At 40.7% G+C, this 16931-nt stretch overlaps 1 protein-coding gene across 1 annotated transcript; it reads left to right on the forward strand.

Moving 5' to 3' along the window:
- The first annotated feature begins 15483 nt into the window (after positions 1-15483).
- LOC149658531 (uncharacterized) lies at positions 15484-16086 on the forward strand. Its single transcript, XM_089844759.1, has one exon. The coding sequence runs from the start codon at positions 15502-15504 to the stop codon at positions 16084-16086; it is 585 nt and encodes a 194-aa protein (XP_089700885.1). The 5' UTR covers positions 15484-15501.
- The last annotated feature ends 845 nt before the right edge of the window (positions 16087-16931 follow it).

The following is a 16931-nucleotide window of genomic DNA, read 5'->3' on the forward strand; positions in this document are numbered from 1 at the left end:
TACAACTGAACTTGCTTGCTCCTCCACCATACTGAAAACTACCTTCTACATTACCCCCACGTATCGCACACCAATCATAGGAGGTAACGATGCCCAGCAACTTGGTCTAATCGCACGACTAGGAAGCCATCTCCAACACCAAGTAAAGGAGATAAGAATGATAGACACAGAAGATATGCCACAACACCTTCGAAACCTAACACCTCTAGCGTTGATTGCACAATACCCGGATGTCTTCGATTCGATAGGGAAGTTACCAGGACAGTACCACATGGAACTGAAGCCGGGAGCAATTCCTACATCCGTGCTTGCACGTAAAATCCCGATTCACCTCAAACACCATGTACAGAAGAAACTAAACGAAATGGAAAAAGACGGAATCATCGTCCAAGTGAAAGAGCCAACTGAGTGGGCACACCCAATGGTAGTGGCCCTAAAACCCCAAAAAGAAGGGACAAAAAACCAGAACTCAGAATCTGCATTGATCCCCGCAATTTAAACAAAGCATTAACAACTTTCCGATGCCAACAGCCGAGGAGATATTTGCGGAACTAGCAGACGCGAAATTATTCACAGTACTGGATGCAAAAAGCGCCTTCTGGCATATAGAACTCAAAACGGCCAGCTCCTACCTATGCACATTCGCAACTCCGTTCGGAAAATACCGCTTTACTCGACTACCATTCGGAGTCGCAACGGCTTCCGAATACTGCCAGCGTGTGATGAATTGCAACGGATCACCAGAACTCGTTGCAGACGACGGTTGACTTCGCGAGATCCTTATGTTCAGCCGCCGTCTGCGGAGATTCCTCCTTACCCCTCCCCTTTTGTTTAGACCGAGGCGTAAAGTAACGTCGATTACAAAACAAGAGTCAGTTTTCACTTTTGGTTTCGAAGAGTAAGCTCTCTCGAACTTTACCGTGGACCAAGCTCGGGTCGTTTTGTTTATTCGAAATCAGTTTTGTTTATTCGGAATAAAACGTGTAAAGACAAGATCGCGACATCCAATCGGAAATTATAAAGTGTTTAAGTGTTTCAAATAACCTCTTTTGTTCAAGATGCATAGAAGGTATGTGTTTTCTTAACTTTTATTATCTGCCGTACGGAACGAGATAGGCGCCGCCTATTTCTATATTTCCACGGCTTGTAACGATTCCCCTTTCGCGACCGGCCACTAGCTTTTCCCGGGGCCATACGTTGCAAATGGTGCCCGTGCCCATGATTTTCGAACCCTCGGTTATTGCCTTTCCCGTTTCGCCGTCGTCATTTTCTTCCGTCGGGGTGGTCGGGCCCGCTTCGGCTTCGTTATCGTTTCAGTTTTGGTTTGAGCGCGAACGCCGCCATCTTGGACCCTCCCGTTCTCGAATATTCTAAGACGTAGTTTAGATATTTGATTGTTTATCACATTTATCCACACTAGTGGAATAGATTAAGCTGGGAAATAATTTATTTTGATATCTATATTTAGATACGCTTTTTTTGAATGAGCGAACCCGAACCATGCCCAATTCTTACTAGTAATAAATTATATCGTGAAAGAAAGAAATCAGAATCCTCCTTGGCTTCCTCCAAAACATCGGAATCTTCGGAATCCAAACTTCATGTAGCTAAGCCTAATCTAGTGGTTGGCAGCCTTTTACGCCCCCCTCGTTTAACCGCAACAAATGTGGCTTATGCATATGATTCAAATGAGGAGCCCCCGTGGGATGAGAACCTCGATTCAGGTCCTTATAGAACAACACAGTCTGAACGGGAAGACATATCACCCCATAACCTCTCTCTCTTTGAGGCAGAAAGACGTAGGCGCGAAGACAATTTAGCCCTTTTCAAACAAAGAAGCCAAAGTCATGCCCCTAGAGGAAATTTAACAAGTCAAACCAGATACGGGAGCATATCAGATCTCCCTACGGTACTAGTAACTCCTCGCAGTAGCCCAATTAGACCTAGGCCTAAACCAACAACCGAATTAAGTTCTTACTCAGGGGCCAATCAATTTATGCAAAATTGGACTTCTTCGGCTCGAACAAATCCTCCGATCACGTGTACTGCTACAATACCCTTAGTAACTACAACGACCAATTCCAATCGAGGAACCATTCCAAGGAGTAGTTCAGTTAGTTATACGAGTGCCCCGATACGATTTAATAGAGCAAATCCAGTAGGACAATCGCAGAGGACAAATAGTCAGCCCTCAGTTGCCCCCCGAGCCAACCCTCCGCCTCCCCTTAGCTCTCAGCCCCAACGAACACAGGGTACTAGTCAGGCCAAAGGGACATCCAATCCCCAACCTCAAGGTAGTCCGAATACCGGAGGTGCCCAGCAGTCTGCATTCTTAGCATCAGTCCTGCAATCTTTTTCAAACCTGGCGGCATCTAACCAGGGCAGTGTGAAGGGTTTAGAGCCCCCGGAACGATTAGCGTTTTACGGACGAAAAAATGAAAGCGTCCCTGAATTCATTAGAAAATTTGAGGAATACGTAAGCTTCCATAAAATTAGCGAGGATGATAAAATGTTTTTATGCCCCTCCTGTTAAGGGATAATGCCCTTTATTGGTTTCGCTCCCTCCCCCCGGGAGTAGATTGGGCAGAATTTAAGGGACGATTAAAAAGACATTATAGAATAAAGGACGAAGGAGCTAAGGCCAGGATAGACTTACAGACGAGAAAACAAAAACAAAATGAATCCATCGATGAGTTCTTCGGTCATTTCGTTAGGGTAGATCAGAGCTTGCATCCCCCAATACCGGAAGATAAGTTACTCCTTATTATTAAACGCAATTTAAGGATGGAATATAAGGGGTTGCTCATGGTTCTCCCAGCGAATACAATTGCGGACTTGCATGACATTTGCTTAAATATAGAACAAACCTTCGACTTAAATCCACCAAGCCCATCCAAAATTGAGACTATCCCACCTAATAAGGCAACTCAAGACCCTATAGTTGTTAGAGAACAGGTAGCTCCCCCGATAACGCATTACTCACAGACGGGAACGGGCCAAAGGTGTACCCAATGTATGGGACATGTTACTAATAGGGACATCCCTCACGGAAATACTAACACCCCACTTCCGGACGGATCCCAAGCTCCTACCTGCCCACGTTGTTCCACACAGTCCTCCAGCTCAAAATTATCAAGCTCCTTTCCCGAGGCCAAACCCCCAATCTAGGCAACCCCACCGGGACTCAAGAAGACGTCCTCTACAAGACGAATTCCCTCGTCAAACTGGAGTTTTCGAAAGGAGAAACCTTGTCTATGAACCACGAGAACAACCACCTCGACAACGAGCCCTTCCACCTATTCCAAAACGCTACTCGAACCCGGAGAATCAAATTCCTCAGACTTTCCATCAGGAAGCTAGACCAATCACCTGCTTTAACTGCGGTGGTTTAAGTCATTATGCGAGTGAGTGTCCATCACCACGGGTTGACAGACAGAGAGGTCAGAATCCGGGAAACGCCAACCCAGGGGGGAGTCACAGAGGACGTCTACCTCCCGCGTCTCGATAGTCCCTAACGAAGACAATGTAATTGTGGCAAGACCGCCCCTTCGGCTTGCCACAGTTCAACAAAGAAGAGGTCTTCCGAAAAGGAGTCCTCACTTAATAAAAATAAAATTTGAACACACAAGCCTACCTACTAGAATTGACAATGGGGCAGAAGTTTCAATGATCAGCCTAGACCAATGGAGGGCCATACAAAGGTATAGAGGGGACATTCGATTAGAGCCCAACTCAGAAAGATCCGAGTGTATTGTTATGAGAAACGGACAATATTCATTCACAAAAGGCTCTACGTTGTTAGATTTTGAAATAATATTTGACCACAATATTACTGGGCGATTTAGTCAAGAATTTAACATCGTCCCCTCCTTACTTTGCGACGCAATCCTAGGCCAATACTTCCTTGAGGACTGATTTTGGGAACCTAACTTGGACCATAGATGGACTAACCCTAAACTTAGTTGAAGTAACCGAAGATCAATTGCCACCGTCACCCCAAATGATCTCAAATAAGCAGAAGAGAGAGTTGAAAGAACTTCTTCTTAGATTCCCCGAACTGTTTAGCGATAAGTTAGGGCGAACTAGTTTGGTCGTACATGAAATACATACCGGTAGTGCTAAGCCTATCCAGAAAAGACCTTACCGTGTGAGCGAAGATAAGAAAAAAATTATCGAGCGAAACATCTATGAGAAGCTGAAGGACGGTATCATTAAGCCATCGACTTCACCATGGGCTTCTCCTGTAGTAATTATTGAACAAGACGATGGATCTGGAACTGGGAAAAAGAAGTATAGATTTTGTATAGATGTTCGAGAACTCAATTCCATCACAGCCAAAGACCCCTATCCGATTCCTCGAATCGATGAAACGCTAAGCAAGCTGGGAAAACCCTAGTACATAACAGCCTTGGACTTGAAATCTGGCTATTGGCAAGTCGATATGGAACCCGGAAGTGCTCCCAAGACTGCCTTCATAACTCATGCCGGCAAGTATGAGTTCAATGTTCTCCCATTTGGACTCTGCAACGCACCGAGTACCTTTCAGCGTTTGATGGATGAAGTCTTCTGGGATGGAGAAAAATTCTCTATCGTCGTGTATCTGGACGATATCCCCATCCGAAACATGGAAAGAGCAGAAGAACGCTCTCGAATACGTCATGAATAAAGGAAGCTATTTGCAACTCTCCGCCTCTAGCCGCGTACAAGCCAGATGCGCCCAGTATCCTAACAACAGATGCCTCAGACGCAGGTTTAGGAGCAATGCTATCCCAGATCCAGGACGGAGTAGAAGTTCCGATTGCCTACGCCAGCAGAAATCTTAGAAATGCTGAAGCGAGTTACAGTACCTCCGAGAAGGAATATCTCGCGAGTCACTGGGCTATTGGACATTCCCGCCCTTATTTGGAAAGTAAACCATTCACGGTGGTAACAGACCATAAGGCTCTACAATGGCTCTTTGGACTTACGAAACCAAATTCGAAACTCGGCAGATGGGCGATGTATTTGCAGACATTTGATTTCAAGGTTCAACACAAGAAAGGCGTTGAAAATGTCGTTGCTGATGCCCTTTCACGAGCCCCTATTGGACTTTATGCCATGTCAGTCGCCTCCTCTGTAGAAGAAGAAAATCCAGGCGCATCATCTGAAGAATCAAATGTACCATCGCATCATTCTCACCTCGCTTATGTCTTACCGCCGTATCCTCACGCGAACTTCCATATTTTTGACCGCGATGACATTATAACAGCTCAAGGAGAAGACCCCGTTATCCGCGACATTATTGGAGTCTTACAACAAGGCAATCCTCCGGAACATCGAGATTTTGAGATGATCAACTTTCTAATCTACCGCAAAGCGTCTGGAGTCCGCCCAGCAAGGATTTACCTACCAAGATCTTTAAGAAGGGAAGCAATAAGACTTCTACATGATCATTCACTTTCCGCTCACAGAGGGAAATACAAGACCAAAGAAAAACGCGGCTATAGATACTGGTGGCCCGACCTGAATAAGGACGTAAGACAATACGTCAAGGAATGTGTCTTATGTCAACAATATAAAATTAGTAACCGCAGAACTCCAGGACTTATGATTTCCACCGTTCTAACTGGACCATTCGATAAAATTGGAGTTGACATCATGGGACTATTTTCCGTTAGTAGAAGAGGATACAAATTCCTTCTCGTCTTCACAGATTATATGACAAAAATTGTCGAACTAATTCCATCGAAAAGGATAACTGCAGACGCCTGCGCTTTAGCTCTTAAGAACTTCGTCTGCAGATGGGGAGCGCCAAAACAGATCCTCAGTGATCGAGGAACCCAGTTCGTGTCCTCCTTATGGCATGACACGTGCAAATTATTCCACATTGGTCCAATTCATACCTCTCCGTATCATCCACAGTCGAACATTACCGAAAGAGTTAATCGCGTCCTTGGAGAAACGATCTCCATTTATGTAGAAAATAATCATCGGACATGGGACGAAACGTTGAATGCTCTCGCGTTTGCGATCAACTCCGCTCCCCACGAGAAAACAAAACGATCCGCATTTTATTTAAACATGGGAAGAGAACCAAGACCCCCCTGGGATATAGACATTGGTATGCCTCTCGAAGAATTTGAAGATCGATCCGAGACGTTAAGAATCCTTAAAGACCAATGGAGATTAACAAAGAACTTTTCCAAACTGGCCCAAGCCAAGTAAAAGAAATACTACGATCTAAGGAGGGAAGATCTTGAATTTGATGTCGGAACTATAGTCTGGAAGGTAGCTCACCCTTTATCCAACACCAATCTCGGCCGAATGGCCAAGCTCTGCCCGAAATGGACCGGCCCATTCAAGATCATTGAGAAAAGAAGTCCTCTAGTATATATCCTTGAAGACATGATTTCTGGGCAAAAGACCGGCCCCATTAACATCTCGCAGTTGAAGTTATACCAAACTCCAGAAGCTCCATTAGAAGGAAACGAGGCGTCTAGTTCTCCTGGAGAGGAAGGAATCGAACCCGAAAACCCTAACCAGGAAAGCGAGGAGACAAGACCAAAGGAAATTATTTCTCCGCTAAGGCCGAGAGTACAATCTCCAGAAGGAACAACCCCCCGAGAAGTTTCAGACGAAGTCATCCCTGAGGAAAGAGGTCAAGATATGGAACCTACCATACCAATCACCTCTGTTGCTCCAATCAGGTCAACACTAACACCACCTCCAGAAGAAACGCATACCCACAACCTATCACAAGACAGAGTCGTTCGAGGAAGTTGTGGAAATGATCAAACCGTTCCGATTTGTAGATCGAGTTCCGAAAAAGTAAACTCAGGAACCAAAAGACAGTACTCCAACCGCTCCTCGAGCAGAATTTCCCCAACCGGAAGAGATACAGCCGGAATCACAAGAGCACATTGTCATTCTGGACGAGATGCCTCCAGAAACCATATTACCGCAAGGAACAGTACCTCCCTCCGTGACCACACAAGTACCGCCGACTCCTAAGGCCGCGAGAACGAAGAGAGATCACCCTACCACGACAACAACAGAGGAAATCAGACCTAGGAGAAAGACGCTTCGGAAACTGAGTACGTCTACCGATGACGATAGAGCATCCGACCCGGAACCGGAAGGACGAAGTCATCCGACGACCTCCTCCGCGGCTCCAGGACCACAAAGACGACCATCGAGACAAAAGTCAAGTAGCAGCCTCACTAGTGACGAACCTGAGATCCCCAATCTCCGTAAGAGAAGTCACCCAACAACAACGTCGTCTGTCATTCGACCGAGGAAGAAACAATTAAGAAAAGTATTCAGTAGAAGTACACCGACCAAGGATCCCAGGTGTAGATCTAGTCGACGAGTATTCCGGCCAAGAACTCAAGTGCGGGACGTGTTGAGTTCGTCCACTTCCGAATACGCTTTTCAGGTTGAAATCATCGAAAGGAAAAGAAAGCACGTCCGAACGCCAGTAACAGGAAGTTCGTCTACCAGACCCCGAAGGAAAACACCGAAGGTCCATACCTTGTCGACAAGTCCGGAAGGCGATCCTCCACATTCCGCGATAATGGAAGAATCTGAATCTTCGGGTAGTGAGGATGACACTCGACCCCTTATAGCCCCCTCCATTCCGGAGCATAGGGCCACGCCTTAAGCTGCATGTTGAAAATCTGGTTTCGTGAATTTATCGAGCCTATTATTTCAATGGTGAATCATTTTTAAGCTATTTTCCAAAAATAAATAAATAAATATAACAGTGGTGTAATCAGCTTTCGTTCGGGTAAAGCCCTATTCACATTATCCAACTTTAGGGGGCAGACTTGTCAGCCGGACAAGTCGGACCCAATGGTCAGGTCTGTCTCTAGTCAGGTGACCCGTTCAGACTATACAACTTGTTCGCCCGACTTTTGTTGAGGCTTTTGTAGTTCATATAACGTTCGCAAGAGGGGACCATATTATTACTAGTGATTGAGCCTCGCAAAAGTGTCTGCTTCAGTGCTAGTTTTTGTTTTTCCTATTACAGTTTAGGGTAATTTGTTGAATTTATCTCTGCAGTTGGAAGTAGAGAACCGCAAAAAATAGTAGCTTTGATGGGAATCGCTTTAATAATTGATAGAGAAAATAAGCATACGGAATTAAAGAGGAAACCTACCGTTTGTGTTAAGTCTTGGATAAAGAGAAGGAAAGAAAAGGGAGCCTTCTCTTTAGTGAACGAACTACGCTTGGAGGATATACATTGTTATAGGTGTTACCTTCGTATGTCTGAAGACACTTTCATTTCAATACTGAATGTTGTTAAAAGTACTATCGAAAAGCAGGATACATTGTATCGCGAGCCCATTCCTGCTGAAGAGCGATTAGCCGTCACTCTCCGTTTCTTGGCAACAGGTGTGTATTTTCTAAATCACGCTGTATTCGTAGTACGTACCTAATGATTTGTTTTTTTAGGTGAAAGCATGAATTCATTGAAGTACCAATTCCGTATGGGTTTGAGTACAATACATGTCATTATTTATGAAACCTGCAATTCTATCTTTAATAAGCATGCTCCCAAGTAATATTCAACGAAAATTAGGTCTAAAACACAACAAAAGCTAGCATTAATGGTTGCATTCCCACAAAATACAGAAGAATGGTTAAAAATTGCCAAAGATTTTAAGGACAAATGGCAATATGATCACTGTATCGGAGCCATTGATGGGAAGCACGTGAACGTAACTGCCCCACCAAACTCTGGTTCATACTTTTATAATTATAAGGGCACATTTAGCATCGTTCTCCTGGCTCTTTTTGATGCTAACAGGCAAAGTATGTATAACATTTTATATCGTAAATACACCAGAACTTAATTCAATTGGCAATAATGTTATTAAATCTAGGCAATATTTGTTGATATTGGGACCAATGGAAGGTGTCATGATAGTTCAACCTTCATAAATTCGAAGCTATACGAAGCATTCACAAGAGATGCAAAAAAGCTGCCAAAACCACGACCCTTACCAGGGCGTATTAAAGCAGTTCCCTTTGTGATAGTAGCCGATGAGGCATTTACGTTAAAACCCAACGTAATGAGGCCTTTTCCCTAAGCAGAGCTAACCTTTAACAAAAGAGTGTTTAATCTAGGTAATTTGATTAATATGACTATTGGTTCTTCTCGAAGTAATAATTATATGTTATTAAATGTAGACTTTCAAGAGCTAGGAGAGTGTCCGAGATCATTTTCGGTATCATTGCAAGCAGGTTTCGCATGCTATTGGACACCATTCAAGCAAAGCCAGAGCACGTCGAAACCATTGTGCTAGCCATTTGCACACTGCATAATATACTACGTCAGCAAAGCATTGATAAGGAGGAGGGAACTCTTGATTGTCATTCAGATGAAAGTGGGGAGGAGTGTGATGGTAACGATAAAAATGACCAACAATTAATAAGGCCACTTGCTCATCAGGGGTGCCGTGCATCACTACAAGAGACACAAGTGCAAGAAGAATTTATGAAATATTTTTGCAGTGAAGGCGCCTTGGATTGGCAATGGAATCCGATATGAGATTACTAAATGTCAAATAAATAAACTGTTGTTAACTTCATTTAGCATTACTATTCCCATATGTTAAAGGTTTTGAGTCACAACTAATCTGTCAAATAAATAATATCATTATTTAAATAATACCTTATTAATTATGACATGAACTAAATGTTCAATAGTAAAGTTTATTTTTTACACTACTCAATGAGGAAACGTACATCTTCATTTTAATCATCATTAAAACTTGCATGTTTTTTTTCAAATATCATTTCCGTTATTTGGCATTTTATTTTATCTGAATCTTTTGCGGGCAGTAACCTTAATTGAGTAGCAATAAATGCTCCAAAAAGTTCGTGCTCATCTCGTACATCCTCCATTTTCCTAGGTGGTGCTGGGTTTTTTAGGCATGCCAAAGCTTCTCCTAAAAATTCCTCGGCTCTGTCCGACACTTTTCGTTTCTTCCTTTTCTGTGTTTTGGATATCTCTTCTTCGCGGTTTGATGTAGATGTAAAAGCTGTACCTGCTTGCCCTGACAATGATGAATTTGTGCGAGAATTGTTGTCTCTATTGTTGTTGTTGGCATTGTCGTCAGAATCAATGTTATTATCAGAAGGCTCGATAATCTTAACAGAAAAAAAGCTTGGTAATTCAGCATTAACATTCACTTCTTCAACATTGTTTTGGTTCTGTCAATATAACAAACCACAATTGATTTAATAAGGTCAGAGAATAGTGTTCCCATATATTTGTTATTACTTGAACGTTGGATACTGGTTCAACATCCATGCTAGATCGCGCTTTTCTTGGTTGAAGAGCTGTCTTCAAAAAAAGTAAATCGCCAAAAAAAGTCCCATTTGGGCTCATAAATGTCATCTGTCCCGGCTCCGCTCTTTTTGGAGCCTGAAACTTTGGATAGCTCTCTTGTAAAATATCTTCTTATACCTTCCCAGCGGGTTTTATTATCAATCACCAAAGGTAGAAAGAAACCAAATACTTAACGTGATAAAGGTACTGTAGTATGATATGTAATATAATGAATACCTGAACAGCCCACCATTTCAGCAACTTCCTCAAAAGCTTTATCTCGTAGAGCTGTCTTTTTATAGTGGGCATGTTTTGTATTGTATATGAATTCATTCTCACGAACGAATTCAATTAATTTTCTAGTGTCATTACTACTCCAGTTAAATTTCTACAATCAAATTATCATATTATAGCCCAGAAACATTATAAGTTCAAAGCATTTCGTAATACTAACGGCGGATTTTTTATTAGCAGCCATCACAAGTTGTAAAATTTACTATTTTTAAAGACCAAGGCCCAAAACCATCGTAAATCTACGACGAAAAAGTTCGTCGATCGCGTTGCCGCAGAAAAAAACCGTACGTCAGATGGCCATGTGCTACGCGACGTCACAACAATCGTCGTTTTTGATTGGCTATTTCTCGTTCCGACTTAAGTCGGCCCGACTCCAATCGCCTACCAAGGCGATTAAAATCGGGCCGCCGGTTTGACAAAAATCAAGTCGGGTGTAGCGTTCACACTACCTGACAAGTCAGGCTGACTAGTCAGTCCGATCTTGTCAGCCGACTAAAGTTGGATAATGTGAATTGGGCTTAAGTAATAATATATCAATAATAGGTCAGACTTTCTAAGTAATAAAAGATCAATAATAGGTCAGACTTTCTAAGTAATAAAAGATCAATAATAGGTCAGACTATATCTAAGTAATAATATATCAATAATAGGTCAGACTATCTAAGTAATAATATATCAATAATAGGTCAGACTATCTAAGTAATAATATATCAATAATAGGTCAGACTATCTAAGTAATAATATATCAATAATAGGTCAGACTATCTAAGTAATAATAGATCAATAATAGTTCAGACTATCTAAGTAATAATATTAGGTCGAACTAGTAATAATAGTAGTAGTAATAAGAACTTCTACGAAAATGATATAAAGAATGGGTAGATCTTACCGATGACTAATATTTATGTAGCAACCTAGGAGCGAAGGCACTCGGCGTTGCCCGTCAGCCCGTCGTGACATTTTTTGTCACTTTTCACGCAGACATTATTCCATAGAGAAGGGTTTTAAGTTTTTGGCCGCCATTTAAAAATATGGCAACAAATCTAACCCAAAACACCATTCAGCCCGTCTACCGGTTAAAGGAATTCAGTGTACAAAATATTGTGATATCGGTTGAAACGCGCGGACTTCGTTGCATTGAGAAGATTTTTTACATTTCTGGGCACCATTTTTTAAGATGGCGGCGGATTGGAAAAACCTTTCATAGTACGCGCCTACTACATATGAGTGGCGTTCCTGCAAACTTTCAGCCTTCTAGGGCAAGCGGTTTGGGCTGGGCGTTGATTATCAGTCAGTCTGTCAAACCGAAAAAGGGCGAGAAACTAGAAATTATTATATGTATTGCAATTTGAAATGAAGTTTAATCGATATGAGAAATTTGCTTTTAATTGCGTAGTTCAAACAATTGTTATGATTAGAAATTTTATAAAAAAAAACGGATATAAATGCGGCGTTTCAGAACAAACTAAAGAGCTAAATCAAGGACGATTATGACTCGAGTTCGAATTGAAGTTTAAAACTTATACAAGGTGTAACAACACATATATGAACACATTTTTTGAATGTATGATAAATGTCAGAAATACGACACTGCTTTTCAAGCCACAAATCAGAATGAGGGACCTCATTTTAGGAGTAGTAAAGTGACATTTTACTCGAAATAAGTGTTCTTATCTCTTCCACCCTGAAAAATTAAAATGCTAAAAATTAATTTTGTATTTTTTCGCCTTAATTATTTGACGGGGATAAGTTTTTACGGGAACTGATTCTATATAATTTCATACGTGAAAATATAAGCTCCCTTTATCTTGGAACGCCGCATTTATGCCCGTTTTTGTTGTAAAATGTCTAATCATAACAAATGTTTGAACTACGCAATTCAAAGCAAATTTCTCATATCGATTAAACTTCATTTCAAATTGCAATACATATAATAATTTCTATTTTCTGGCCCTTTTTGGGTTTTGAAAAAGTGTCGCGGGTTGTGTATAAATGCAGTTTTTTAGGACTGCGAAGCAAAACTCGTTTTTATATAATATTTAAAATATTTCCTTCTAATATTCTGCTAAAAGAAAATGTTATAGTATTGTAAGAGATCTATCGATTCAGATGCAATCTTCATCACTCGTTCTATATAAACTCTCACTTGTGTCATTTCAAAGAGAGAAGTTAATCTTAAATAATTAAATAAATATAACTGATATTAATTATTTTAATCATCAGTATTTAAGGTTAATTCTAGTTAAGTCGGTTTAAGAAACTTAATTCCTAATATAATTTTAAACATAGCTATCTTTAACGTTATACTTCTAGGGAACACCTATATCAGATCTTTAGTAAATTTAGGGTATATAAGACGATTGATTCACACTAAGGGATAAGAAAATGCGCAATTGCGTGAACCTTTGGTGTAACCTTGCCATTGGGAGGCTAGACGTTTCTCGTAACCCTAGCCGCTCACCGCGTACAACGTAAGTGTAGCGACGATGTAGTAGAAGCCAATGTTACAGATTGGTGTCTATGTGGTATAGACGAAAGACTAATAAATGGTGGTGTTAGAAGCCAATGTTGCAGATTGGTGTCTATGTGGTAGAGACGAATGACAAGTAGATGGTGGAGTTAGAAACCAATAAGGATAGATTGGTGTGTATGTGGTATACACGAAAGACTAGTACATGGTGTTGTTGTTAGAAGCTAATAAATACCGATTGAAGTAAAACTTTCCGAATTTCTGTGTACTGCGAACGCGGTCAGGAAATTGCGAACACGTTTGCTCCGATTTGCCAACTGCGAACGACGTGACAGACACACAAACAGACAGACACGTCCAGTGTTAAACCTCTCCGGACGTCATCATCACTCGGAGAGGTAAAAATAGAACACGATTTCTGTCGAGCTCGGCGTAAGAAAATATCCGTCGAACCCATATCCGGCGTGTTTTCTGCCCAGTTTTAAACCTAGTTTAAATCCGTGGTTATCATCAAAAGATTGCCTCACTAGTACGCTTATATTAATTTATAGTTTCTACAATTTACTATATTTATTTTTCATATCCTTGATAGGATTGCTGTTTTGTACGGTATCGCGTATAAATACATACATTTGAAGGATGCGTTGCAAAACACATTTTAACTAAATCATATTCAGACAAAATTTTATTTATTAAATCTAAGACATTTTTAGCCAATAGGGTTATGCAAATTTTTAATCGATATGGAAATGACTTTCTTGGGTACAAAATTCTACGACAATCCTGAAGATTTCCAACAATTTATTAAGAATATCCTCGACAAGAAAATGATATTCGTGGGTTACTTATCACGCATCGTGTGGTTACTTGACGAAATTAAAGAGCTCTTTCCAGACAAAAATAATTTTTACTTCCGTCTTGGAGAGCCTTCAAGCGACATACCACTTGGAGTTCTTTTGGAATGTGACGCGGAATTTCGTTTGAAAGAACAGTTCAATTTAGTGTAAGTAAACACTTTCTTTATGTTAACAGAATATGTTCTTTTTCAGCTGTGACAACCATTAAGTTTATTTATTTTAGTTCTACAGTAGGACTAAGTTTTTCAGTGAAAATTTCTGTCTTTATCACATGGTTTAGCTTTCTTTTATTATATTCTACATTTTTGTGATTAAGTTATAATCCTGGTATACGGTCAGTTAGAGGATGTTGTTTTCCAATTCCATTATGACGTCAACGTTGCGAATCAATCATTATTTGATCATGATGAAATTAAAAATTATTAGGTGTGAAAGGTCGATCGTCCGCGACATTATACCTCCATATTCTGCAATCGCAGTGCATGCCATGAATGAATCAATTGGTCATGTGACAGCCGGTAAGTAGCCAAAAGCGCAGCTCTCAAATGAGAGCGTTTTTTCAAAATCACAAATCCCTTAACCGTGGTTTACAAATACACAGTGCCATTAAGTTGCGTTCAGCAATGAGCACAAATCTATTTTTGTGCTCACTGGTTTCATTTTAGGTTCCTCGCTGCGTGTGGTTCTCGATTTGAGGGATCTCTATGAGTACCACACCAGTATTCGTGAACAAGTATTCAATGCGAGTTATCGCACTGTATAGTAATAAACTGAAATATTTAAATTCTTTTATTCAAACTGCGCTTATGGCTACCAATTTTACAACCATAAGGTGAGCAAAAGGTGGATTCTCCCTCAACAAATTTTTTTTACCATTTATGGAATGAAACATCTTCTCTCGCGCTGCATTTATTATGCATTGGATCTAAAGCTCTGGAGAAAAATGTAAACACTTGTGAAGATAAACAAAATGAAACAAGGATTTGAGTGCTTTCACTGGCAAGATACTATTCTTTATATAATTTCTTAAATATACAAATGTCGGATCTACCGTAAAAAAAACGCGGAAATGCTAAGACTTACGGGATTCAAGTCGTTTGAGACTGTAGGTCAATTCCCGGCTCGGACCGGAAATTTACTCACCCTCATAATAAACTCCTATTTGGGCGAAAAGTATCATATGACATTCCTCAAAGTATGTCCACACTACGCAGGGCTCCCACCATGTCCCTAAACTACCAAAAAAACTCTACTTTTCTTTAAGGTCCCTAAACCACCATAAAATTGTGATTTGGTCCCTAAATCACCATATTCCTAGTTTAGTGTTCCATCAGCTTATAATTTTCAACCCAAAGTGCAATTTACACATTTATATTTCCGCGCCCAGTCAATGTTGGTAGATGGCGCTAAAATAGGAGCGGAGTCTGTTACAAAGCGGAACTCAAACTAAAATTGGGAGTTTGGGACGTTGGCTTAAGGCTGAAGCACAGCATAGTACCCGCGGTTTCAGTTTCCTTGTGGTTTTTGTTTTACTTCAAATGTTTTCTGCACAGTTCGCATTTAATATGGAAAGTGCAAGTTTTCTAATGACTGGCTTAAAAAAAACCGATGGAAATGGACACGTTGTATCTATTTGGTGTAAGAAAGAAGATGATAAACGGGCTTACTGTATTGTATGTATGGCATCATTCAGCTATGCTAAGGGATTCCAGTGTCTACAACAACACGCGGACACTATTAAACACAGGGAAAATTCTAAGGCCAAGCTTGATGACAGTCAACTACATTTAACTACAACAACAAGCCAGTGTGATGGAAAAGCAACTAATATGATACTGAAATTAAGTAATTCTGAACGTGCTAGAAAGGCAGAAATTATCTGGGCTTTGAAAAATGTCAGCTGTAATTGGTCTGCGGCATCATGCAACGGAATCGAAGAAACTTTCAGAGCCATGTTTGGTGAAGCCGTTCCTAATCATTTCTCAATGCGTGAAACAAAACTAAGCTACTTAGTAGGTGAAGCGCTGGGCCCGTATTTTAGAGAAATGATGTTAAATGACGCACAATGTGCTTTTTTTGCAATTCAGTATGATGAAACAACTAATGCTGAAGGCAAGAAAGAACATCAAATTCCAAGTCCCAAAATCTAGTCGTGGTCAGTCATCTTGAAACCATTTTTATGAGCCATTCCAAAGGAGAACAACTATCAAAGAACATATTACAGGCAATAAAAAATGCTCAGCTACCAATCAGTCATTTGCTAATGATCGGAAGTGATGGTCCAAATGTCAGCAAAACTGTTTGGAGAGCAATTAATGAAAAAATGAAGGTAGACAGAAATCATGGGCTGATGGATGTGGGTACTTGTAGTATCCATACAATGCACAACGCTTTTCTTAAAGGCCATGAACAACTTCATGAAAATCCGTCCGAATTTGTATTGTCTCTATTCTATTTTTTCAAAACCACTCCAACAAGGTGTGAGGACTTCGAAAAAATCCAAGCAGAAATGGGTTTAAAAGTCAGGTCTTTGATCAAGCACGTTCCAACACGATGGCTTACTCTTGAACCTGCAGCGGAACGGGTAATCTTTATGTGGCCAGCCAAAGAAAAATACTTCCTTGTTTTTTTTTGGCCTAAAAATCAACCTTCAATCAAAGAAAATGCAAAGTACAAAACATTTCTTCCAGCTATAAAGAACCCAACAATGCAGGCCAGCTTGTATTTTGTGATATCACTGGCCATAGTTTTTACGAAATTCAAGGGTCACCTTCAACGAGAGGAACCTCTTATTCACGTTCTTTATGACCAAATAAGAAGCTTTCTTCTAACCATTCTGGGTCGTTTTCTCAAGAAAGATGTTTTGAAAGCTGTAACTAAATATGATGAGAAGCTAGTCAGTGATGTAGCTAATCAACTTTTTAGGAAGGAAATGGAACGTGGCGAGAAGGTTCGGGAGTGCTTGCTCAAGGTATCTGAAAAAACCCAACTAGAG

This window comes from Phalangium opilio, unplaced genomic scaffold (assembly GCF_054372755.1).
Source record: "Phalangium opilio isolate 3A_F unplaced genomic scaffold, DU_Popi_V2 ptg000077l_1, whole genome shotgun sequence".
Lineage (NCBI taxonomy): Eukaryota > Metazoa > Arthropoda > Arachnida > Opiliones > Phalangiidae > Phalangium > Phalangium opilio.

Bases quoted from the DNA above. Each gene is read 5' to 3' on its own strand.
- LOC149658531 (XM_089844759.1), top strand. From the start codon at position 15,502: ATGGAAAGTGCAAGTTTTCTAATGACTGGCTTAAAAAAAACCGATGGA.